Source organism: Rhizophagus irregularis, chromosome 24 (assembly GCF_026210795.1).
Source record: "Rhizophagus irregularis chromosome 24, complete sequence".
Taxonomy (NCBI): Eukaryota; Fungi; Glomeromycota; class Glomeromycetes; order Glomerales; family Glomeraceae; genus Rhizophagus; species Rhizophagus irregularis.
In genome coordinates, this window is record NC_089452.1 from 2,282,508 (window position 1) to 2,306,255 (window position 23,748).

The 23,748-nt window shown below is 25.8% G+C and overlaps 8 protein-coding genes across 8 annotated transcripts; 5 read left to right on the plus strand and 3 right to left on the minus strand.

The window, feature by feature from the left end:
* Positions 1–3,672: 3,672 nt before the first annotated feature.
* Positions 3,673–3,969, minus strand: OCT59_016194 (uncharacterized protein; the record flags this gene model as incomplete). The annotated part of the gene is made up of 1 exon (XM_025311975.2): positions 3,673–3,969. The coding sequence occupies one exon, from the start codon at positions 3,967–3,969 to the stop codon at positions 3,673–3,675; it is 297 nt and encodes a 98-aa protein (XP_025166499.2).
* Positions 3,970–4,205: 236 nt separating this feature from the next.
* OCT59_016195 (uncharacterized protein) lies at positions 4,206–4,448 on the plus strand (the record flags this gene model as incomplete). Its single annotated transcript, XM_066132312.1, has 1 exon — positions 4,206–4,448. The coding sequence occupies one exon, from the start codon at positions 4,206–4,208 to the stop codon at positions 4,446–4,448; it is 243 nt and encodes an 80-aa protein (XP_066003308.1).
* Positions 4,449–9,260: 4,812 nt separating this feature from the next.
* On the plus strand, positions 9,261–10,395 carry OCT59_016196 (uncharacterized protein; the record flags this gene model as incomplete). The annotated part of the gene is made up of 3 exons (XM_025330906.2): positions 9,261–9,788; positions 9,860–9,923; positions 10,085–10,395. 3 exons carry the CDS (start codon positions 9,261–9,263, stop codon positions 10,393–10,395), a joined length of 903 nt encoding a protein of 300 aa, XP_025166498.1.
* A 999-nt stretch (positions 10,396–11,394) lies between these two features.
* On the plus strand, positions 11,395–12,935 carry OCT59_016197 (uncharacterized protein; the record flags this gene model as incomplete). The annotated part of the gene is made up of 3 exons (XM_025322350.2): positions 11,395–11,533; positions 11,610–12,020; positions 12,097–12,935. The coding sequence occupies 3 exons, from the start codon at positions 11,395–11,397 to the stop codon at positions 12,933–12,935; spliced, it is 1,389 nt and encodes a 462-aa protein (XP_025166497.1).
* Positions 12,936–14,549: 1,614 nt separating this feature from the next.
* Positions 14,550–16,235, plus strand: OCT59_016198 (uncharacterized protein; the record flags this gene model as incomplete). Its single annotated transcript, XM_025332840.2, has 1 exon — positions 14,550–16,235. The coding sequence occupies one exon, from the start codon at positions 14,550–14,552 to the stop codon at positions 16,233–16,235; it is 1,686 nt and encodes a 561-aa protein (XP_025166496.1).
* A 1,441-nt stretch (positions 16,236–17,676) lies between these two features.
* OCT59_016199 (uncharacterized protein) lies at positions 17,677–19,077 on the plus strand (the record flags this gene model as incomplete). The annotated part of the gene is made up of 1 exon (XM_025328475.1): positions 17,677–19,077. The coding sequence occupies one exon, from the start codon at positions 17,677–17,679 to the stop codon at positions 19,075–19,077; it is 1,401 nt and encodes a 466-aa protein (XP_025166495.1).
* A 1,544-nt stretch (positions 19,078–20,621) lies between these two features.
* Positions 20,622–21,086, minus strand: OCT59_016200 (uncharacterized protein; the record flags this gene model as incomplete). The annotated part of the gene is made up of 4 exons (XM_066132313.1): positions 20,622–20,689; positions 20,765–20,839; positions 20,930–20,961; positions 21,037–21,086. The coding sequence occupies 4 exons, from the start codon at positions 21,084–21,086 to the stop codon at positions 20,622–20,624; spliced, it is 225 nt and encodes a 74-aa protein (XP_066003309.1).
* Positions 21,087–22,663: 1,577 nt separating this feature from the next.
* Positions 22,664–23,729, minus strand: OCT59_016201 (uncharacterized protein). Its single transcript, XM_025328474.2, has one exon. The coding sequence runs from the start codon at positions 23,671–23,673 to the stop codon at positions 22,939–22,941; it is 735 nt and encodes a 244-aa protein (XP_025166494.1). The 5' UTR covers positions 23,674–23,729; the 3' UTR covers positions 22,664–22,938.
* Positions 23,730–23,748: the final 19 nt, after the last annotated feature.

Consider the following 23,748-nt stretch of genomic DNA (forward strand, 5'->3'; position numbering starts at 1 on the left):
CATCATTGGAGAATTGTACCACATCAGTTTTGGAATCTTTCACTGCTTTGTGAAGTAAATAAAAATTATTCCATAAATTTCGAATTTGAGCTGCTCGGGAACGTGGAAAAAGTTTATTAAGATCAAAATGTTGAAGTACAGTTAATTTATCCTGTCCCATCAAAGAAGTAAATTGCCAATTAGTTGATCCTACTTCAAGCCTAAAGTAAAACTTAACACCAATACGTTCCATTTCTTCAATTATTACATTTCTTGCTTTATCTCCCCAAGTATTTCTAGATCTGATTTCATCAAGTACCAATCGCCAAAGAACATCTGTAATGCGTAACATCATATGGAGTTCGTCTGGAACCCAACTTTGCAATGGAATCATATCAAAAAGCAGTGGTTGAATATGACCTTTATAAATTTTATAATTTTCGCAAATTGATCTATAGTTTTACTTATTGTCCAATTATATGAAAAATCTCCCTGTTGTTCTTTGGATACTTCACACCATGGGCAAAAATATTTACTGTTTGCAGCATTCATTCCCAAACAGATCACGAGAAATTTCCAATCAGATGAAAAATAAAGATTAATTTTCCATTTCACACCATTATTATCTTCCAATCCTTCTTCTTTTAACTTTCTCAATTCTACAATTAAATGTTCCAATACAATATTCAATATTTCATATTTTTCAATACCAGGATATAAGGTTGTAGTATAATGATTTTCTGTTTGATGTAGTTTATTTTTATCATTAAGAATTGAGAAAGTAATCATTACATGCTTAACATTTTTCCCAACATTCCTTCCATCACCAGAAATTTGTAAATAAATTTCTGGATGAGTCATACATAACACTTCTCTTTTAACAAGATTTGGTATGAGATATTTTAAAATATCAATAATACTTTGCCTTCCACTTTTTCCAATTGATTGTTGCATGTTATCAATAATTTCAGCATCATCAATATGTACTTCTGAATTTATATAATCATTATTAGACAATAGTGATGTTAAATTAACAAGTGAAATTGGTATAAGTTTATTTATTTCACATGTAATTTCTTTTCTTTCTGATGACACTCTCCATTCACGTGGCAAATTATGATTAACCAATGCTAACGTTCGATATCCATCACGTGCTATTTGCCCTCTATCACACGCTTGAACAGTAGCTCTTACTTTATGTTTCATGTCTTCAACATTTTCCTCCCCCATATTAATATGAAAAGGTTGGTCTTTAATATCAAATTCAATTGATTTTAAAATAGGTTTATCTTCCAAATGACAACTTTTGATTGCTGTTTGGTCAAATATTGCATGAACAGATTTTGCAATTTTTTTGGCGCGGTTATTTTGTCCAGTTAAAGTTAAATTGTCAAATGGTTTTAAGGTTGCTGCATGCCTCTTGGCATTTCTTGCCTGCTGAAGGATTTCTAATTGAAGACCAAATACATATGGTCCTGAGTGGCGTGTCTTAGTTTCTGGATCTAAAGCCTATTACAAATAAAAATAAATTTTTATATTAATAATTTTAAAATATAAACTATTGCCTCTAGTTAATATAATAAAATAATACTCATACTTTGGCATATAAACTTGCTGCATCGGAACAGGACTTTTCTGATTTTATTTGGTGTTGATAATTATTTCCATAACACACCCAATAAATTGGATTATCGTGCTCCGCTGTATGATGTTGATGATTTGTAATTTAATTATTTTTTATGCGTAAGTTTAATAATTACAATAAACTATATTTAAGCTATAAACAATACATATGTTATAATTATTAATTATGGCTATTAGGATTATTATTGAAAATAATAACAGAATTGATAAAAACTTTATCAGCTGTTAATTTCGAAACTAATTCTTCCAAATTTTGACTTTTATTTTCTTGAATTTCATTTAAATCTTTTAATGGCCTTCTTGTAACTTTAATATTACTGTTTGCCGAATTAATAACTTCACGATTATCTAGAAAAAGTTCAATTTTGTTAAATTGATTATCAAAAAATAGAATAAAATTTTAGAATATTACCATTAAGCAATGATTTTGCAACAACGAAATTGTCTGTTGATAAAGTTGATTGTTCCATTGATTCTTCTATAGAAGAAAATTAGAATGCAGGTCATTTATTAATGATTAAAAATTTCAAATTTTTACCTGATCGAATATTATTTTTATTAAAACCAAATGCTTCAACAAGGTTAAAAGCATTATTTCGTTGAATTTCAGTTTCTGGACGCTCATATCTAGCAAGCCCTTGCTCAGACTTATGTCGTGTACTTGCCATACATTCAGAATTTGAAAATCCTCGTCGCTTTAATATTTGTACTAGCGTTTTCCGACCTGAATGGTTACTAATTTTGCGATCATCCACGTTAATTCCGGTTAAGGTAACAATTTTTTTCATAAAGGATTTAATTTCTTTTTCAGACACATGTTGCTTATGAAACCATTGTCCATTAAATTCAACTGTATAATATGAAATAAAAAATAATAAAAATTTTGACATTAGATTTGTCAAAAAAAAAAAAAAATTTTAATATTTACCTTCACTAATATTGCATGGCTTTAAATAAAAATGTGGATCAGCTTGGGTTGGACGTTTGGTAAAATAATTTTCATACATTTCAATGATACTAGGTATTTCGGGAATGTATAACTTATCACCTTGAGATTCAATATTATTGGCACCGCGTTGATTAGTTTTTGATTTGTAAATGATAACATCAAATCCACCATATTTGTCTTTTCTTCGTATAAAATTTTGAAGCTGCAAATTGAAATGTTCTCCTCCCCTTAACCCTAAAAAAATAGCATTAAAAAAAAAAGATCCTATATAATAAACTGGCAGGATCATTGCCAGACATTGCTGGATGATCAAGAATCTGAAGAAGATCATCTTCAGTAAATCCATCAGCACCGTTACGCTCCCCACGACCTTGACTCACAAGACTCTTAACTTTACCATTCAAAATCTGCCATAATTTGTAATATTGATCTTTATCCATAATGTTGATAGGTTTTGAAAGGACAGACTTATTATTCAAATGTCTATTTATTGCAAACATGCAACTATTAACTGAAGAAACATGATATTCAGAACCATCTTTTTTTCTCATTGCATGAACAAATCTACAAAGCTGATCCTCTAATTCTTCTTTTGTATCAACTTCCTCAATCAATCCTTGATAATTAACATCTGTTCTAAATTTTTCCAAAGCTCGTATCCAATTTGAAGTTGAATAATCAGTATTTTTACATCGGCTACTATCAATAAGATTGCGAAGCTCATCATCAGTAGGCTTTTTATAAGTAAAGTTCACCTTTAATTTCTTACAAGGTCGTTTATCTTTGTTATCTTGCATCTTTAAAATATTAATAGAAAGGTTTTGTGTAAAAAAGAGAGTCAGAAATGGAGAGAAATGAAATTGGATAAAGAAAAAAAATGATAAAAGCTTAATTTATGAGTTTAATTCGAGTTTAATAAAAGTTTAAATAAAACATCATAATGTCACACGATAATATCATTATTGTGCTTGCGTTGATAAATATACAATTATTAACCAATGCTGCATTCTGATTGGACAGATTTGGCCACTACGTGGCCAAATCCTTACCAATCATCTGCTAGCATTGGTTAATAATTGTAATATTAATCGCTACAAGCACTATAATTTATAATTATTATCTACATATTTAATTATACACCTGACCAAATGCCTTTTTTTAGGCTTTCCCCAGCTCATTTCAACTTCATAGTTGTCAGGAATTCGAAATCCATTCTGACGTTTTGTGTATTTAAGATAAGCAACGGGCGGATAATTTCCTTCTTCAATAATGTTATAGGTGTAACTTCGTCCAGTTTCAGAATACTCAATAATAGGTTTCTCAGGATAATTATGGATTTCAACAAAATTCTTTTTTATAACTTGTTGAGATGGTAAAGGAGTTTCATTAAATTCCATTTTTTATTAATATCTCCTTAACAAGATTTTGATTTTTTTATGATGAAGTTAACAATAACGATCATATTACTAATATGATCGTATATAAAATTGTTGATCGGAATATGAATTAAAAGTGACCCCCAAAAAAATTGGGGACTTTTCCAATCAGCCCATATGTGGACGTAAATGAATTTCTTCATATAGATGATTGTTTAAAAGGTGACGAAGGGTTGACTGATGATGAAATTATCTCTATGGTAAAATCAAATAATGATGAATCAAAAGAAAATCTAAATGAGGAACCTTTAGAAATAATTTCAAAAAAAGGAGCTTTAGAATATTTGGATGAACTTATTGTGTTTTTTGAGCATTCATCTGATGTTCCTATTGATTCTAATGAATTAATTATGTTGCAAAAATTAAGGCGTCAAGTATTAAAATCATATGTCAATAATTCAAAACAAATTACATTAGATAATTTTGTTCAAATCTTGTAATATAACGTTATATATCATGCATTAATAAAATACTAATCTCAAATACAATTTATTAATAATAAATAATATTTTATTTTAAAATAATTGGAAAAATTTTTTTTTATAACGATATAGATCAACATACTATAATAATATCGTTACATAAAATTCTTTATAATATACCGATATTCCGATCTACCGATATTTTTTTCCTGTCCTGACAGTATCAGTACATCAAAGTTTGACTGTATATTAATAGTCGATAATGAAATATATTAATAGTCGATAATGAACGATTACAGATTATAGGCGATAATAAGTGATGGGATAAATTAAAGGTAGATCAGGTGATGTGTATATAAAAACAATTTTATGCGATGTATATGAAAATCAATGATGTATAGTAAAAATCAACAAATATTAATAAATGATAATAATAGTGAACGATATTAAACAATGATAAACAATAACAATACGTGATAAAACGTGTATAAATAATTCGGAAGCAAATCAACAGGTTTATTCGTTAATAAAAAGAATACGATATTACTGCCTCAATCGGCGCTCTGTAATATCCCGATATCTATCTTATAACAATAAAACTAAACGAATTCTAAACTGAACTATCACTTCTATCCTTCAACACCGTCCTTTATATAACATTAAATTTTTAGGACGATTCTGTCCTTCGGACATAATTGTCTCCCGGCCAATATCGTCTCCCGGCCAATTGTGGTGATCTGGGCACATTTGTCTATACAGCCACTTATATTCAGCCACCTTACATCGCTAAGCTTCCGCTTTTTATCTAATCCATAAACGACTACAAGTAATCTATATATTTAAAAACACTGCAATCACGTGGGCGTTATGTTTAGATTAACCATATAAATAAGTCATTTGAATTGTGTAACCCTACTCCTATTCGTCGCCAATGTTACACAAGACCAAAAAGGAAATTTTATTTCTGGCGAAAAACTGAAATTTTGGGTTACACGGGATTCCATAAAAGGAAATTGTCGGTTACGCAAATTTCCAAAAAAGGAAATTTTGTCTTCTGTTACTTTTCAGAGAAATTAAAAAAATTGTGTTGCTCAAATTTCCAAAAAAGGAAATTCTTTGCAGATCTTTTAATTCTGGCCGGAATTACATATTAACTGTTGTCGTAGACAACAGGTGAACACTAGTATTACTAAAAATAACTAAAAATAGCAAAAAGATAAAAATAGAATAAAATAAAAATAAAAATAATAAAAATAAAAAATAAAAATAAAAAAAATATATCCCGTGACAATACAATAAGATACAGATGAAACAAGTCCTTTTATCTATCATTGATTTTATTTTTTTTTTCTTTTCGAAATTTCTTTAATAGAAGTGACACAAAAATGAAAAACTGTCCATACGGATATATGGAAAATTACGTAACTAGTTGCACCACAAACTATTATTAAATGTCCGTTAATGTCCGATGTCAGCCGATCTTTTCATTCATTCATTCTTACACAAAATCCCAGATCAACAATCCCGATTTGTTGTATGTATATAAACCATAGTCGTATTTCGGAACTTAAAAAGAAGTGCATAATATGCATGAATTCGGGACGTTATCAAACGTCACGAATGTTGAGACGGAACCTTTCTCATGTAAGGTTACATATTATCAAAGTATTTTTTCTATAGATTCTGTTATATTAAACGTAAAAAAAAAATTAAGGGAAATTTTATTTTATCGATAAATTTACTAATATAAGTTATCAGTTATTGTTTAGTTGATTAAGAATATGCAAGATTTTAATGACCGATATTTTTATGAGACATCCAATATTGAAAACGTTATTAGTAACATTAATTCCTATTGGTCACCGCAGCATTCCTAGTGACTGACAGTTATTTGATGAGGGATATCGGTCTTTCCAATCCAATAACTATTTAATATGGATCACGAGTAGCCAAAAATTATTTTCAATTTTATGTGATCTAATTTAAGTTTTATAACTCATAAAAAAAGAATTTCGGAAAATTCCTCTGAAAATATTATTAAAATATCATGAATTTACTCAAAATATCCCGAAACATGATCGATTTCAGGACATTTTACGTATATTATAAAATATATTTCGATGATATTTCAGCGTATTTTATAATCTGAAATATCCACAAATATACATAAACGATTAAACGATGTTAGTCCTTATAGAGAAAGTTGTTCAAATTTTCAAAAGGGTTTTCAAAAGGATTTAATTTAAATTAACAATTTTTTTTTAATCATCTGAGAATTTTTAATACAATTAATAAATGTCGTTAAAATTCGTGTTATATTAAAAGTATAGATAAAATCCTTTGGATTTATCGAAGGCACGGAAGTAAGATCGTTATTAACTCTGGTCACTCAATTTTTATAATCAAAAGCATTTTTTAATAAATTTAATAATGGCGGGTACATGTGTGTAAATCTTTTATGTAAATCTTTTTCAAGCAAACACGTAATTTTTGAAATCAATTTATATAATTATACGATCGGTCATAACAACATACAGTATTTATGCTTTTGTAGAGCAAATGATCCTTAACGTTGTATGTCGGCCAATTTGACATTTTCGTTTTTTTCTTTCTTCAGAATAGTATAATGGGCGTTATATAATAAAATGTAGTTATTATGAACGGTGCAATGTACAAACCATGATTTACTTCTTTATTTACTAAGAGTTTAATAAAGTACGGCCATCTTCCAATTGTTTACCGGCGAAGATCAAGCGTTACTGATCTGGGGGGACTTCAGATTAATTCTCAGTATCCTCCCATCCTATTTATATATATATGAAGTGTAACGAAAGACTATATTATATATTTCTACACAAAGGTAACACGAAATGTCCCGATGTCCGGTCTTTGATGTTTTAAAAGTCAAAGAATTTGTTTATTGGTTTAAAAAACCTTATCATAAAAAACGTTTCATTTTAATAAAATTATTAATTTAAAATAGCCAATAAATAATTTTACAGTACTTTGTACTTTTTTTTTTTTTGACGTAAAAAAATTTTCTATTTTTATTTTTATTTTTATTTTTTTTGTATATTTGTTTTAATTCTGTAAATATTATTTTAAACTTTTTTTTTAATATTGTTATTTTTATTTATTTATTTATTTATTTTTAAAGAACTTCGTATGATTCCGTGTCGTTATTTAAAAAATCGACGGGAGTTTATATTTTTACACTTTCAATCACACAATTTTCCATTAAAAAAAAAGGGTCTAGAATCATGGAATGTATTATATACAGTATTTTATTTCGATTCGTATTTTTCTTGATTACGTACAAAAAAAAAGAGAACATTCCAAAAGAAAAAGATTTTCTAATATTTACTTATTTAAATTACTAAGAAGGAAAGAACAATAATGAAAAGGCGTTTAAAATGGTGAAAAACCCCCTAGGTTGCACCACATTATGTACCGTAATTGTATCGTACTGTATGTACTAATATATATAATAATATTATACTGTATTTATAAACACTCCTTTAAACAAATTCATCATAACATTACATTACGCTGATAATATGTATTCTGAAAATCTGTTGAATTTACATACTGTAGTAATTATTTATATATTATCATATTATCGAATGCTTCTAGAAGCATTAGTTATTATGCAGTATAAAATTTATTGCTATTTGAATGACTCAAAATAGAATAGAAATAATTTTTTCAATAATGCAGTATAATAAATAAATAAATAATATATACCATATACAGTATATACAAAGAAACAAAATCATTTTATGACTAAAACAAGTAATCGTACAAAAAAAAAGTACTAACGTTTAAATAAATTAATAAAGTAAGACTTTTAAATTTTAATAAAAACAATAAAAAACAGTTGATGTGAAATGTCATAATACATTTCAAATAAATAAATTATACACCAACTTTTAATGGTAGAATTTATTTTTGTCGGAGTTACCAATATTTCTGAATGCAGTAAAACATAATGAAGTCTCTGAATCGATCGAAAGTCGTCGATTTAAGACTATATACTAAAAATAAGAATCTTTCTGTTGTTTATAATTGGTCATTTTTATTATGATGCCGAAAAAAAAAAAAAAAAAATACTGCGAAACTTTAAATCATTTTATTTACTTTTTTTAAAAAATAAAAATAATGTTTAAGATATATTAGATACGATTTTCAATTTACTTATTATTTGTGTATGGTACGCAAAACTTTAATTCATATAATTAATGATAAGAATTGTTTACTCCAATTATTATTATTTTCGAAGCTAGATTATTGTATATTCCAATCAGGTTCATTTTTGATGATTGCATATTAAATAAATAAATATTTTTTTTTTCTTTAAATGAAGAAAATAAAAATAAAAAACAAAAAAAGTAGAGTAACTGTAACGCGAAAATCATTAGAAGCATTCAAATTCTTACCTGCATCTTTGGATAAAAAAAATTAAAAAATACGGTAATTTTATACGTTAATTATTGAATTATGTCATAAAGTAATTCAAAAACCCTGGGATTGTGGCACACACGGGACGTCGGGACGCGCATGCAGTTATGTAGTATGTACGAATTCAATGAATTGTTTTTGATTTTCCAGAAATAGAAATTGGACGTTTAACAGTAATTATTAATATAAATAAAGAAACGAAACACAATAATAATAAATATATGTAACCAGTTTATATCAGTTTATCTTTATCAATTATGAACCAATCATAAAATGTAACTTTTTTAAGATTATTTTTTGTTTTTTTTTTTGAATAAATTCGAGGCGTATTCCTTAAATGTTTAATTTATTTATTTCTTTCTTTATAATAAAATGGGAGCGGGACAATCAAAATTTCCTAAACGATATCATTCATTTAGAAGAAAAAAACAATCAAGCAATGAAAACATTACAGTTCAAAATTCATTGAAACAAGAACCGGTATCATCAATTCCAAAGTTTCCAAGTGTGAATGAACATATAGATTATTTACATCAACATCATTTCCTCGTTAAATCAATTTGGTCCACAAATTTTTCTTCTCCAATTGAAGATACTTTAAATGATGGGGCTAAAGTTTTAGATGTAAGATGTGGAGCCGGAACATTTCTCTTAGAATTATCAAATGAATATTCACTTTCAGAATTTACTGGAATTGAAAAGACAAAATTATTTCCCTCATTAATTAAACCTAGTAATTTAAATTTTATCCATGCTAATATATTGGAAGGTTTACCTTTTCAACAAAATCATTTTGATTTTGTTTATTTAAACATAGTTGAACCACGTCATACTAAAGATCAATGGGCTTTTATTATGAGTGAATTAATAAGGGTAACGAAACCAGGTGGTTATATAGAAGTAAGTATAATACTTTTACTGAAATATTATGGTTGATGGTTAAAATTGTTAATTTTTTATTTTATATAAAGATTCAGGGGTTTGATTCTTTTGCAGGAACAATTGGTCCAAAATTTTTAAAATTCATACAAAGATGTAAGTTACAAAATTCGTAAAAAAATTAAAATTAATTAATTAATTCGTAATATTAAATAATTTTAATAATTTAATCATTTAATAATTTTAATAATTTAATCATTTAATAATTTAATAATTTAATAATCTTTTTCTCCATTTTTTTTTTAATTATAAAAAAGTCGCCATGTTATTTTCAGCTAATGGTGTAGGAATGGGTTCACGTCATCACATAAAATCAATTTTATCAACCAATTCTTATTTTTATTCTGACCAAAAAGAAATTTATATTGGTAAAAATGGTGGTGAATCAGGAGTATTATTAGAAGATCATACTACAATGTTTTTCGTGGACATAATTGGTGAAGCGATAGCTGAATTAAATAATATTACTATGGATGAATTAAAACGAGATTGGAAGGAAGTACAAAAAGAATTTGAAGAAGTAAAAACTAGTTTAGAAATTTTTAGAATGTGGGTCATGAAATCATAAATATAAAAAAAAAATATTATATTATATGTACAGTAAAATATAATAGATACTGTATAGCAAAAAAAACCGGTAAACGGGACGGGTTAGTTCAAAAATATCATTATAATGGGTAAATTCGGAAAAAAGTTTTAATGATTTTCTCACAAGTATTACACAAGCAAAAAACAATAAAAACATTAATAAATTAGTCACATTTTTTTCGTAAATAACCAATTAAATAAATAATAAGAAGAATCATTTGAAAGTTCATGATTTATCACGTTGAGTCACATTACGCCACAGAGAAATTTCTTGGGAAAAAAAAATAAAAATAAATAATTCTTGGTTAAAAAAAAAAAAAAAAAAAAAAAAATTTTCGGTAAATAATTTTCCGGAAAATTAAATTTCGGTAAAAATTCGGTTAAATTTCGAATAGAAAAATGTTCAGAATGTTGTTCAGCATAATTCATCGCATTTTCTTATTATTATCATTATTAAAATATATCATATTTTTAGAAAAATAATTTAAATCTTTCTTATATTACTATTTATTGATATTATTGACGGAACTCATTGAAAAAATGAATAACCTTTTTTTAATTGTGGCTTGTGACGTATATATAGTAATTTCACGGTATTCGAGATTCCGTTCGTGAAACAGAAATAATAGAAATAATCAGTTAATATCGGATAAATATCGGTTAAATATCGGTTAAATATACTAATATAGGTTAAATATCGATTAAAATGTCGGTTGAATATCGGCATTTTGCTTGTTTGACAAAATTCGACATGTACATCCTAAAAAAGTATATAGTATTGCGCAGTAATAAAATCTTGTTACTTGGCACAGTCTTTTTTTTTTTATAAATAAATCCGTTAGAAAAATGTTTTCAAGAAATTCATTAAAATATATTCAATTAGAAAATCATTTAAACAATTTAAACATTATAACACTTTTTTACCTGCTTCTTTTTTTTTTGAAACTTTTATATACTGTAAATCATAATTTCATTAAGAATGCAACAAGAAAAAATTCCAACGATATTTATTGTCGGTGCAGGATTAGGAGGACTTTCTCTTTATCATGCTTTGATCAAGAACAAGGATAAAAAAGAATTCAACGTAAAAATCTTTGAACGTGAATCTAGTCCTACAGGTATAAAAAATTTCGAATTTTTAATTGAATATTAACGTTAACGACGTTATAACTAACTCGTACTTTTACATATTAGATCGATGGCAAGGATATCATATCGGTTTGACCAATTATGGAACTCAATCTCTTTTAAATTGTATTCCGTCCTCAATCGCTTCAAACCTTCCAAAAGCAATGCCAAGTCCAATTCCTGGTGTAGAAACTCATGGAATAAATATCACTGATCAAGTAGGAAATGTTCTATTGGCCCCTCCAATTAAACCATATAAAGATGTCTATGAACTCGCAAAAATTTCTCGTGGTCTATCAACCATTGTCACTTATCGTGATAGACTTCGAGATGTTTTATTAGAAGGTGTACCAGTTCAATGGAATAAAAAATGTGTTAAATACGTAGAAACTCAAGAAGGAGTTTGGGTATCTTTTGAAGATGGTTCACAAGAATTTTGTAATATTTTAGTTGGTGCGGATGGAATCAATTCTCCAAGTAAGTTGACTAATTATTTAATAATTAATATAAATCATTTAATATTAAATAACTAACATTTTTTTTTATTTATTAGTACGAAAACAGAAATTACCTGAATTACAAATCTTTAATTATGGAATAACCCATGTTTGTGCAGATATTTCCGTACCTAAACATCTTATAAACAAGATAAATAAAATCAATGGAAATATTTTAGCCTGTAAAACTCTTGGAACAAAAGGAGATTCATCATTTATGATTTCACGCTTTATACCAATCGAACAAGAACAAAATGACAAGAAGGATGAACCTCATTATAGAGTTACATTAGTATATTCGTATCCCTCCGAATTGAATAACGTTGATGTTGAATCTGATAAAGTTAAAGTTGATGATAATGATCCCGCATCAGTTATTGAACATGTTAAGCGATTAATTCGAACATTAAGACCAGATTGTGAATTAACTGATTTATTGTTGGAATTATGGGACTTGGCACCTAAAACAATTCCAAATGGTCCAATAAAGTTTCCATTTAAAACTTATAATCCTGTACAACGAAGAATGATGCAAGATATTGATCCAATGTCTATCAAATCATGGACAAGTAGTCGAGTTGTATTATTAGGGGATGCAGCTCATGCTATGAGTCCTGTATTAGGATTAGGAGCAAATAATGCAATTCAAGATGCCGATAAACTTTCTCAAGCATTACTTAAATATACGGACAATAATATTTCTTTTATTAAAGAATATGAAAAAGAAATGTTAAAACGAACATCCGCTGATGTATTAAAATCTAGAACTGTCACGTTTAAAAGTTCCACGCCAATTGGGCCTTTTGGAGTTTTTATTAGAGATAGTATTTTGAAGGTTATGAACGTAATGATAAACTTTTATAATTTTGCGGATAGCTTAATTTTTAAAAATTAATTTAAATCATATACACATGTATAAAAAAATCATTATAAATAGACAAACACATATACATATACATATAAAATATTTAGGATATATAAACGGAACAATTATTTATTTTCAATAAAGAGACATTAGAGACATTTTTTAAAAAAAAGTCTAACGATTTTTAATTCATAAACTAAAGTGGCAATTTTTTTTTTTTATTTAAATTATTTTTTATTCGTTTATTTCCACATGCCTCCTGTATATTTGTTCTTAAAATATGGATTTTTTTAATATAAATTAATTTATTAAATTTTTTTTTTTTAAGATTTTCAATAAAACTTTGAATATAAACATATAAAATGGTAATTGTCAAGATTTATATATATAATTGAATGATTTCTCATATCTTCAATATTTAATGTATCAAGTACAATACTTAAAAAAAAAACGAAAAAAATTTTATCACTTCAATATAACTTCGGCAAATACTTTACATTTTTATTAAGCGTCGTTAATTTCGATGAAAACTTTTTAATGCAAATCCAAGACTCCAAGTAGTACCCCGGCCCGGGTATAGTATGTGCAACTTGAAATTACCTTTTTCCAAAATTAGCACCGGCCACCGGGTACTCCGATACTAGAAATTGCAAGGGGACGGTACGATAATTACCTCACTAGTTACTTCTGAATAATATACTGTCAATCTGTATCAAAGTTATGAAAAATTTGTGTTATGTAATTTTATATTAATCTAAATACTCGATATGATAGGATTGATATTCTTTGGTCCTTATTAAAACAATAATAATATTTTATAAAATTTCCTTATAATTTTTATTAATAAAAAAAGAACCTTTTTTTGGTAATTATAATTATTTTAAATGGAATAAACGTAAATTAAAGATCACTCACATTCGGAGACATTTCCAAATTTGGACATCATAAAATATCATAATATATTCGGAAACAAATTTCCCCCAGATAATCGACAGACGATTATTTTTAAGTTGCATATTTTTAATGATCCTAAGATTATTTTTAACAATTTGGGTATGATTATCATATTATCATATTATTAAAGATATTTCAAAATATCAAAAAAATATCAGATATTCCGCATGGTCGATAATGACTGGCTGACATAATATAAATATGAAAATCTTTGAACAATACTATTATATTGAATCGTACTATATAATTGAATCGTACTATATTATATAAACTCGACATTATCTTCAGTTATTTTAATTAATGTTTAAATCTCAACGGTCATTTTATCGAATTTATTAATGTTACAATTAATATAATTTTTTCAATTAAACCGTTTGTATGATACCTCGTCTAAAAAAAAGAACTTTTAAAAAAAAAATAATAATAAATAAAGGAACCATTCCAAATATAAATAAGAATACGTGTGAGATCATGTGATTTATTATTAATTATTTATTTTTCAGTTTAAAAAAAAAAAAATCGTCAAGTTCACATAATTGAGATCTACATCCCACTTAACTATTAACTTAAAAGCTATCTAATTTTACCAAATTTGGCTACATCCGAAATTTGCGCATTATTAATATTTGTAATTTTTCCCTAAAAAAAAAAAAAAATTTTTTTTCCTTGTTTCCCTCAAAAAAATATATGATGGCATCATTTTTACTTTCAGAATGTTTAGAAAAGATTTTTTTAAATTTTATTAAAGAACATTCTTTTAATGATATCGGTTCAAATATACCATCAAAAGAATTATTTTCATGTACTTTAGTATCAAGACATTGGTGTAGAATATCAACACCACTTTTATATTCTTATCCATTTCATCATTTTCGTCATAAAACTTCTTATAATTCATTTTATAAATTGATTCGTACATTATTATGTTGTGTTCCACAAACCGAAATAATACAACTATTAAAAAATAACAACAACAACAACAACAACAACAACAACAACAACAACAACAACAATAATAATAATAATCAATTTTATAAAATTAAATCTAATAATACAGTTTTTAATTATATTTCTTTAATACGTGGATTAATAGTTGATGAATTAATGTTTAAATCACAGTATTTAATTATATATAAAGAAATATGGTTATCATCATATAATCCAAGAATGATGTCAACGGATTTAATAATTAAAATTATGAATTATTTCGTAAAATTTTTATGTAAAAATTTGAATAATTTAACAATATTAGAATTTCCTTTTACTATGAAAAATAATGATATAATTGAATTATTAACAATTAAAGATTGTAATGGAAAAAGTAAATTAAGTGATTTAAAAGAATTATATTATATTAATAGTTATATAAGTAGAGATAGTAATAATAATATTAATAATAATAATAATAATAATAATAATAATAATAATAATTTGAATAATGAAATATTATTACCAAAAAGTCTTTATTTTACACTTACAAATACAATTTGTAATTTAAATTTACTTTATAACAAAAGGATTAAAACTATTGAAGAAGCAAATTATTTATCTCAATTCATTTCTATACAAAAAAATTTAAAACATATTATATTATCAGAAAATCGTTATGATTTATTATTTTATAGTTTGGATAGATTATTTTATAGTAATTCTGATAATAAATATAATATAGTTTTAAGTTCTTTATCAACTCAAAGTGAAAGTTTACAAATATTAGAATTTAAGAATTTATATTTTGGTGATATTAATACAAATGTTATAAAATCTTTAAGTTTACTTAAAAATATAAGAATTTTAAAATTATATAAATGTAGAAAGATAAATGATAATTTACATTCTTGGGCAAAAAATTTATCAAAACTTGAAATTTTTGAACTTGTTGAAAGGTATTATACAAATATTTCTGAAGATTTTTTAATTCAATTAATTCATTCTTCTTCAAATACTTTAATTAAATTAGTTATAAATTATGAAAGAGTTGAAAAACAAGGTATTAGATTATTTCAAAATTTTCCTACTTTTTTAATTTCTTTAAAATATTTAGAATTACCAAAAATTTTTTTAAATGAATTGATTTTTATACTTAAATCTTGTATTAAACTTAATTTTCTTAGTATAATATTATCAAATGATGATTTATTTGAAGAAAATTTAAAAAATTTGGCTAATTTTTTACCTAAAACTTTAAAAAGAATTAGATTTAGGGAAACTAATTGTTCTATTATATCTATTAATTCTTTAAATTATTTTTTATTTGAATCAATATTAAATAGTGGTTGTAATTTAAAATATTTAGAATTTAATGATTCTAATGGTTTTGATCAAGATTATATTAATTTAACTAAACATTATGGTGTCGAATTAGTAAAAATCTAAAGTGGGAGTGTGGTGGGACTTTATATAATATATTATTTTTAAATAAACTTGAATTTTTAACCTCATTGAGCTGTAATATACGACATGTTTTATTGTAGTAGAATGTTAATTGGGATTGGGATGAATGAACGTTTTGCCAAAACGTTTTACTTTTTGATCAATTGTATATAATGGTGAGAATCGCGCGTCCATGGCACAGACACGCAGAAATTTGATGGTGCAACGTTCATTAAAATTGACGCAGCAATCAATTATCTTCCATGTTGTTCACTTACGCTATAAAGCGAAAGAATGTTTATTGGGATGAATGGCGAAACGTTTGATTTTTTGATCAATTACATATAATGGCACTCATGGCGCAGGACACGCAGAAATTTAATAGCGCTGATATCGCAGCGTTCATTAAAATTGACGCAACAATCAACCAGAAAATTATCTTCCATGTCGCAAATTTACGCTATAAAACGAAAGAATGTTAATTGGGATGATGGTAAAACGTTTTATTTTTTATCAATTGCATATAATACTCATATAATGGTCCAATTTCATGGCGCAGATACGATAGCGCAGCGCTCATTAAAATTGACGCAGCAATCAACCGGAAAATTATCTTCCATGTCGTACACTTATGCTATAAAGCGAAAGAATGTTAATTGAGTGGGATGAATGGTAAAACGTTTTATTTTTGACCAATTGCATATAATACTCATATATTGGTACCAATTTTAATTAACCGCTCACCCGTGGCGCAGACACGACAGTGCAGCGCTCATTAAAATTGACGCAACAATCAACCGGAAAATTATCTTCCATGTCGTACACTTACGCTATAAAGCGAAAGAATGTTAGTTGGAATGAATAGTAAAACGATTTATTTTTGACCAATTGTATATAATACTCATATAATGGTCCAATTTAAATTAATCGCCCATGGCGCAGACATAAAAGCGCAACGCTCATTAAAATTGACGCAACAATCAACCGGAAAATTATCTTCCATGTCGTAGTGTCGTACACTTTCGCTATAATGTTAATTGCAAAACGTTTTATTTTTGACCAATTGTATATAATACTCATATAATGGACCAATTTCATGGCGCAGATACGATAGCGCAGCGCTCATTAAATTGACGCAGCAATCAACTGGAAAATTATCTTTCATGTCGTACATTTACGCTATAAAACGAAAGAATGTTAATTGGGATGAATGGTAAAACGTTTTATTTTTGACCAATTGCATATAATACTCATATAATGGACCAATTTCATGGCGCAGATACGATAGCGCAGCGCTCAAATTGACGCAGCAATCAACCGGAAAATTATCTTCCATGTCGTACATTTACGCTATAAAGTGATATCAATGACAAATTTCTCCGCACTTACTCCTTTCATTCCTTTCATTCTCCGATTTTTTCTTTTTTAAAATAAAATAAACAAAATGTCAAAGCTCAATAAAGATGTACTCATTTTGATATTAGAAGAGTTGGAAGATGATATAAAATCTCTTTACTCATGTTTATTAGTTAATAAAACTTGGTGTAAAATTATCGTTCCAATATTATGGAAAAATTTCTTAAAAAATTTAAAAGAGGAAGAAAAATCAATAAATATTATCCTTTCACATTTATCAAATGAAGTTAAAGAAAATTTAAAAGATCAAGGTATTAATTTAAATTCAATAATATTAAGACAAATACCTTTATTTGATTATATTAGTTTTTGTAAATATTTTGATTTATTTCGTTTAGAAAATATATTTTCTAAAATAAATAATATTGAAGAAACAAAAATTTCTATTATAAAGAATGAAATATTAAAATTATTTATTAATAGAAATACTATGTATACTTATTTATTTATATCACAACAATGTAATTTACCAATACATTTGATTCCAGATGCTAAATATTGTTTTTCTGAACTTAAATTTCTTCATTGTTATGGTAATATTAAAAAAGATACTTTAAAAGGATTGGCTAGAATAAGTAAATCCATTAAAAAATTAATATTGGAATTTAGTAATAATAATTCTGGAGCGATTAAATTAATTGATACGCAAAGAAATTTATGTGATGTTATTTTTAATCGTTTAATGACAAATGATGAATCATTTTGTAAAGTATTTGAAGAATTATTAATTAAACATGTAGATACTATTAAATATTTAAAAATAAATTGGATGCCTGTCACGAGAAGTATTTTATATCTTGTAAATTTAAAAAGTTTAGAAATAGATTCATTTTATTATTCAAATTGGACAAATTGTAGTTATTTAGAAAATTTATCTTTACCTTCCTTAAAATTTTTAAAAGTCAAAAGAATCTCTTCTAAAATTTTAGTAAATTTAATTGAAAATACGAGAGGATTACTTACGGAAATTTGTATAGATCGTGAAGGTGATAATAATAAAGATCTTATACAAGCGATATATGAAAATTGTCCAAAACTTAAATATCTTAAATTAATATTTAATAATTATAATATTTTAGAATTGAAAAATTTATTAATTAATTGTCAAGATTTAAGTGGATTAATTATTATATTAGGAAATGAACTTGATTGGAATAATTTATTTAAAATATTAACTGATTCATCACCAATTAATTTATATAAATTTAAAATCTTTTTTACTTGTTATAAAGGACCTAAAGTAGAATCTTTAGAATTATTCTTTGAAAATTGGAAAGGTAAAAATAGAAATCCTATGTTATTACAAACAAGTTATAGTACTTTGAAATATTTTAATCTTACTGAAAAATATAAAGCAGAAGGAATAATTAAGAAATATTATCATAATTTATCTGAGAGTACTTTTGAAAATTTTGAATGGCTTGATTAAATGAAAGAAAAAGTTATTTTATTATTATTATTATCATTATATAATTTTTCAATAATATGATATATTGTACTATATTGTTAATCTTTTTTAAGTAAATATATATATATATATGTGGATTTTAGATATGTTTGGTTAGTTTTATTTTATCAATGTATATTTTAATTATGGTTATTGATAACGATAAAGTCGTAGTATACAGTAAGTATATATTTTCTATCTTCTAAAATTCTTATGATTCGTAAAAAGTTGATAATGATAAATATTAAAAAAATAACGGCGTCTTATTTTTACGATGAATTAGTTGAGAAACAGTATATATAAAGCGTATTAATCGTTCCTGAATTCGTAGTATCAATATAAAAAGTTGATAACGACAAATACTAAGAAAATAACGGCGTCTTATTTTTACGATCTGGATAATTTTGTAAAGGAGTGTTAAATTTTATAATGTGAATTATAAAGCGTATTAGTCGTTCCCAAATTCGTAAATTATAGAGTTCCAACATGATTGTTTGTTTAACGTACCCACCCTATTTTTTTAAAAAATCTAAATTTTGATACACATATAACAACATATGTCCTCTTTAAATTTAAAATATGGGTTTCTGAATTTTTCTGAAATTTCCCGGAATTTCCAAGTTTTATTATGTATTTCATTTAGTAACGGTAACCTTCCTCCCCTCAAACTTTTCAGAAAATCTGGACGTTAAACAAACAATCAAGTTGAAACGGCCTAACGATAAATTTGCAAGTCTAGTCTTTTATTTGGTTATTTATTCAATCGTAAAGAAAAATATCGAACATTTATTATTTCTTTGGGATTGTGCCCCTCGCTCGTTCTCCTGACCTAATTTTTTTTTTCTCAATTTTTATCATTATATTTAGAGTGGTTGATTATGTTAAATAGTATTCAAGAAAATCTCACTATTGTAATCTCCTTTAACACCTCATTCGCCATTCAACCTTCTTTACCTGATCCTAATCAACCCTAATTCTAACCATAACGATCCAAACCCTGCACTTCTTTTTAGATACTTACGAAAAAAAGTGCAAGCATCTGATTATACTATCAATCTATTAATTAGACAAAATTCGTGTCAATAGGTCTACTTTATGTATGTATTGACGACGTGTCCGAGTGGTTAAGGAGTGTGACTAGAAATCACATGGGCTCTGCCCGCACAGGTTCAAGTCCTGTCGTCGTCGTAATAAAAATTTAATTTTTTTTTCTCACATTGAGAGTGTTAAAGGTGTTAAAGGCGAACGTGTAATTGATTTTAACCAATTAATATTTGAAATATATGATTACATCATTGTGACATCACACGCTCATACCCATATTGTTTACGCTTTTATTATGATTTATTTTGTTATGGCTTATAAAAATAAAATGGTTTATTATATTAGAAATATTGTAATTGTAATACAGATAGTTTAACGTTAAATTCATTATTCTAAATATTATAACATATAATTAATTCTTAATAAATACCTGATTAACTTATTTCTTGCTTCTTTGATTCCACTCTTTGTAGTTAATTTTATCAATTTACGTTGTCCTTTGAACGTATCCTGTAGTAACTGATTTCAAACTCAGGAAATTTTCCTAATACTACTGAATCGGTAAATGGCTTAGAATTAATTACAAATCACCACAAAAAATGATAAAATATATAAGATGACTTACGATTGAAAGATTTAAGAGTTATATCAGAATATAATCGTATAATAGTGCCATTACTGCCATAACTGCCGTTACGGTCTTATGGATAAATACAAGTAGTAAAAAAAAACTCTGTTGAAGGATGAATATTCTAATACAATTAATATTCCACGAGAAGTCATGGATTACTTCTAGAATAATTCACGTAATAGAATCCCATCCTAAATATGGTTAAAAATAAATTTTTCCATAAGCAGCATTAAATTACATATATTGATATTCCTTGAGGCACCTACCACAAAGTGAGAGTTCTATTTGGAAATCTGAAAAACGCCTTTTGGTTCATCCCACAATATTGTGACCCAGATTGAGTTATATTGAGTTATATTCAACCTAAACAATATCATCTTTCATTAAAAAAAAAAATATTAATTATACATTTCAATAATTTAAATTTCTTTGAAAAAAAAAAATTTTAAGATGATAGATAGATAATGATGAACCAACAGCTAATACATAATTTTATAAAAGATTATAATAAATATTGTCTTAAAAATATTAGTTGAAGAATGGCGTTTGTGTGTTTAAATAATAGTGGTACCACTTGGAAATATTTATAACAAATATTTGGGTTGAATGTTTACTTGATGCAGTAATAGGTATTGTGACGATATGATCGACCATGAAATTTTAGGTTAACGTAATAGTACATCGGACATAAGTCCGATGGATAAAAAAAGAAATTGTTAAATGCTATGTTTAAAAAGGTCTTATACAAAATAAATTAGAATTACGTTTTTGTGTTTCTAAAAAATTTTTATTGGCCATGAGATTGACATGGTTTTGGGAATTTTAAGATCACAATAATGTATAACGACGTTAAAAAGTAATTTATAGAAATATTAAATTTCGTAATTTCATTAGTCATTTTATAGCCTCATCAAGTTGATATTGGGAATGGCTCATATCTCGCTCAACATTTTTTTTAATAAATACTAGTATGAAAACGAGAAATATGCACGTAAAGGAATTATTGGAGAGGCGCAATAAATCAAGCTAAGCCATAAGTAAAAAACAATAGTCTTTGATTAGATGCATTCGTTTTATTGGAAAATACTTTTTTCTTCCAAAAGTTGTACAAAATCAAATTACTTTTTTTATTCTCATTTCTTCTTTTTTTTTTTATAAATATTTTATGATAAATAATATTTTTATCGTTCTTTTTTTCAAAATTAATTCACTTTGTCGACTCATTTACATTAAAGAATACAACTATTTCAAACTAATTCGAATATCGTAAATTCACATTACCGTTATTGGGATGGATAAATTGATCTGAGAAATTTTACTGGATATTAAATTGTGATTCATTAAATAAAAACTGTTTTGGACTAACTGAAAAAACCCGATTGATTTACGTCATTATACATGATTGATGATTGGCTCGTGAAAATTCCGATTTTTGAAAAAAATATGAAAACTTTTTAAGGTTCTGGATTTTTATCGATTTTTTTTTATCAAATACGAATCAGGGATAGAATAAAATAATAATTAATTATTATAGTATAGAATGTTTAATAAATTTAAATATGAATTTTATTTATTTATTTATTTTATTTTATTTTCTTTGAGAATGAACGATGTATTCAATTTTTATTAAATTTTACTATAAATTTATAAATTAAAAACCGCTATACCAGTAATACCACTTTTACCCAACAATTCTTTTAAGAAATAAAGTACATGAATATATATAATTAGATTTTATTATGATCGACATAGATAAAGGGGCTAATATCGGTTAAAGACCGAAATAGTCATTCCTCCGAAACAAGATCTTTCACGTTTTCAAAAACATATTCCGAAAATACAAGGGAGGATTTCGGATAATTTCCGGTTATTTTACTTTTTACTTTTTTTTTGTTTTAGAAGAAATATTTTATAATAAAATTGTTTATTTAAAATAAATAGAAAAGAAGATTACAATAATAATAGGTATTTTAATTTATGTGAGAATTTGTTTAAAACTACAAATAATTTTTTAAAAAAAAGGTTCGAAATTCAAAATTTAATAGAAAAACCAAACGTTTTATGATTTAAACTAACCTAAATAAAAAAAAAACCTAATAATATTGTCCTCCATAAAAAAAATAAATTTTATATGTGATGTAAAATGTTTTCTAAATTATTAAATAAAACTAATTAAAAAATAATTTTACATGTTTAACAATTTCTGTACGACAATTTAATGATTCTTCAAGAGATTCACGAATTGATTTATTTTGACAGTAAAACCAAACTTCATTTAAATGTTTTTGAGATTCAATTAATTTAATAATTCCAGAAAAATTACTTGTTAAAACAAATAACTCCATTTTTCTAATTAATCTACTTATTTTAGACAATCCTTCTAAAAGATTTTGATTTGTATCATCAGTACTACAATAAAGAAACTTAAGTCCTGAGAAGCAATGTTCTGCTCCTGGAATAAGGTGAATTTGATGATTAAAATCTGATGGTATATAAAGATGAGTAACTTTTGTATTTCTATTAATAAATAATTCTAATATTTCATCTATAATATTAGAGATTTTATATTCTTCAACATTTCTTATCCTAAAAAGTAACTGTTCTAAGCGTGTTAAATTTAAATATCTAATATATCCAATATAATTAAATAAAGGTTTTTCCTGAAATTCAACTGGCGATAAAATGCGTTGACATTTTAAATATTCTTTCGTTTCATTTGATAAATGCATAATAATTAAATTTATTGATTCTGTTTTAAAATATTTCAAAGCATTTTTCCATAAAATTGGAACCGTATTTTGACACCAAGTTTTGTTAACTAATAGACATGAGTAAAGAGCTTTTACATCATCATTTAATTCTTCTAATATCAAGAAAAGTACGTCATTATTGAGTTTCGACATTTGATTTTTTTTATTTTTTTTCTTTCTTTCTTTTTTATTAAAAAAAAAACAAATGTAAGGGAGGGAAAAATTTTT

Bases quoted from the DNA above. Each gene is read 5' to 3' on its own strand.
- OCT59_016201 (XM_025328474.2), bottom strand. From the start codon at position 23,673: ATGTCGAAACTCAATAATGACGTACTTTTCTTGATATTAGAAGAATTA.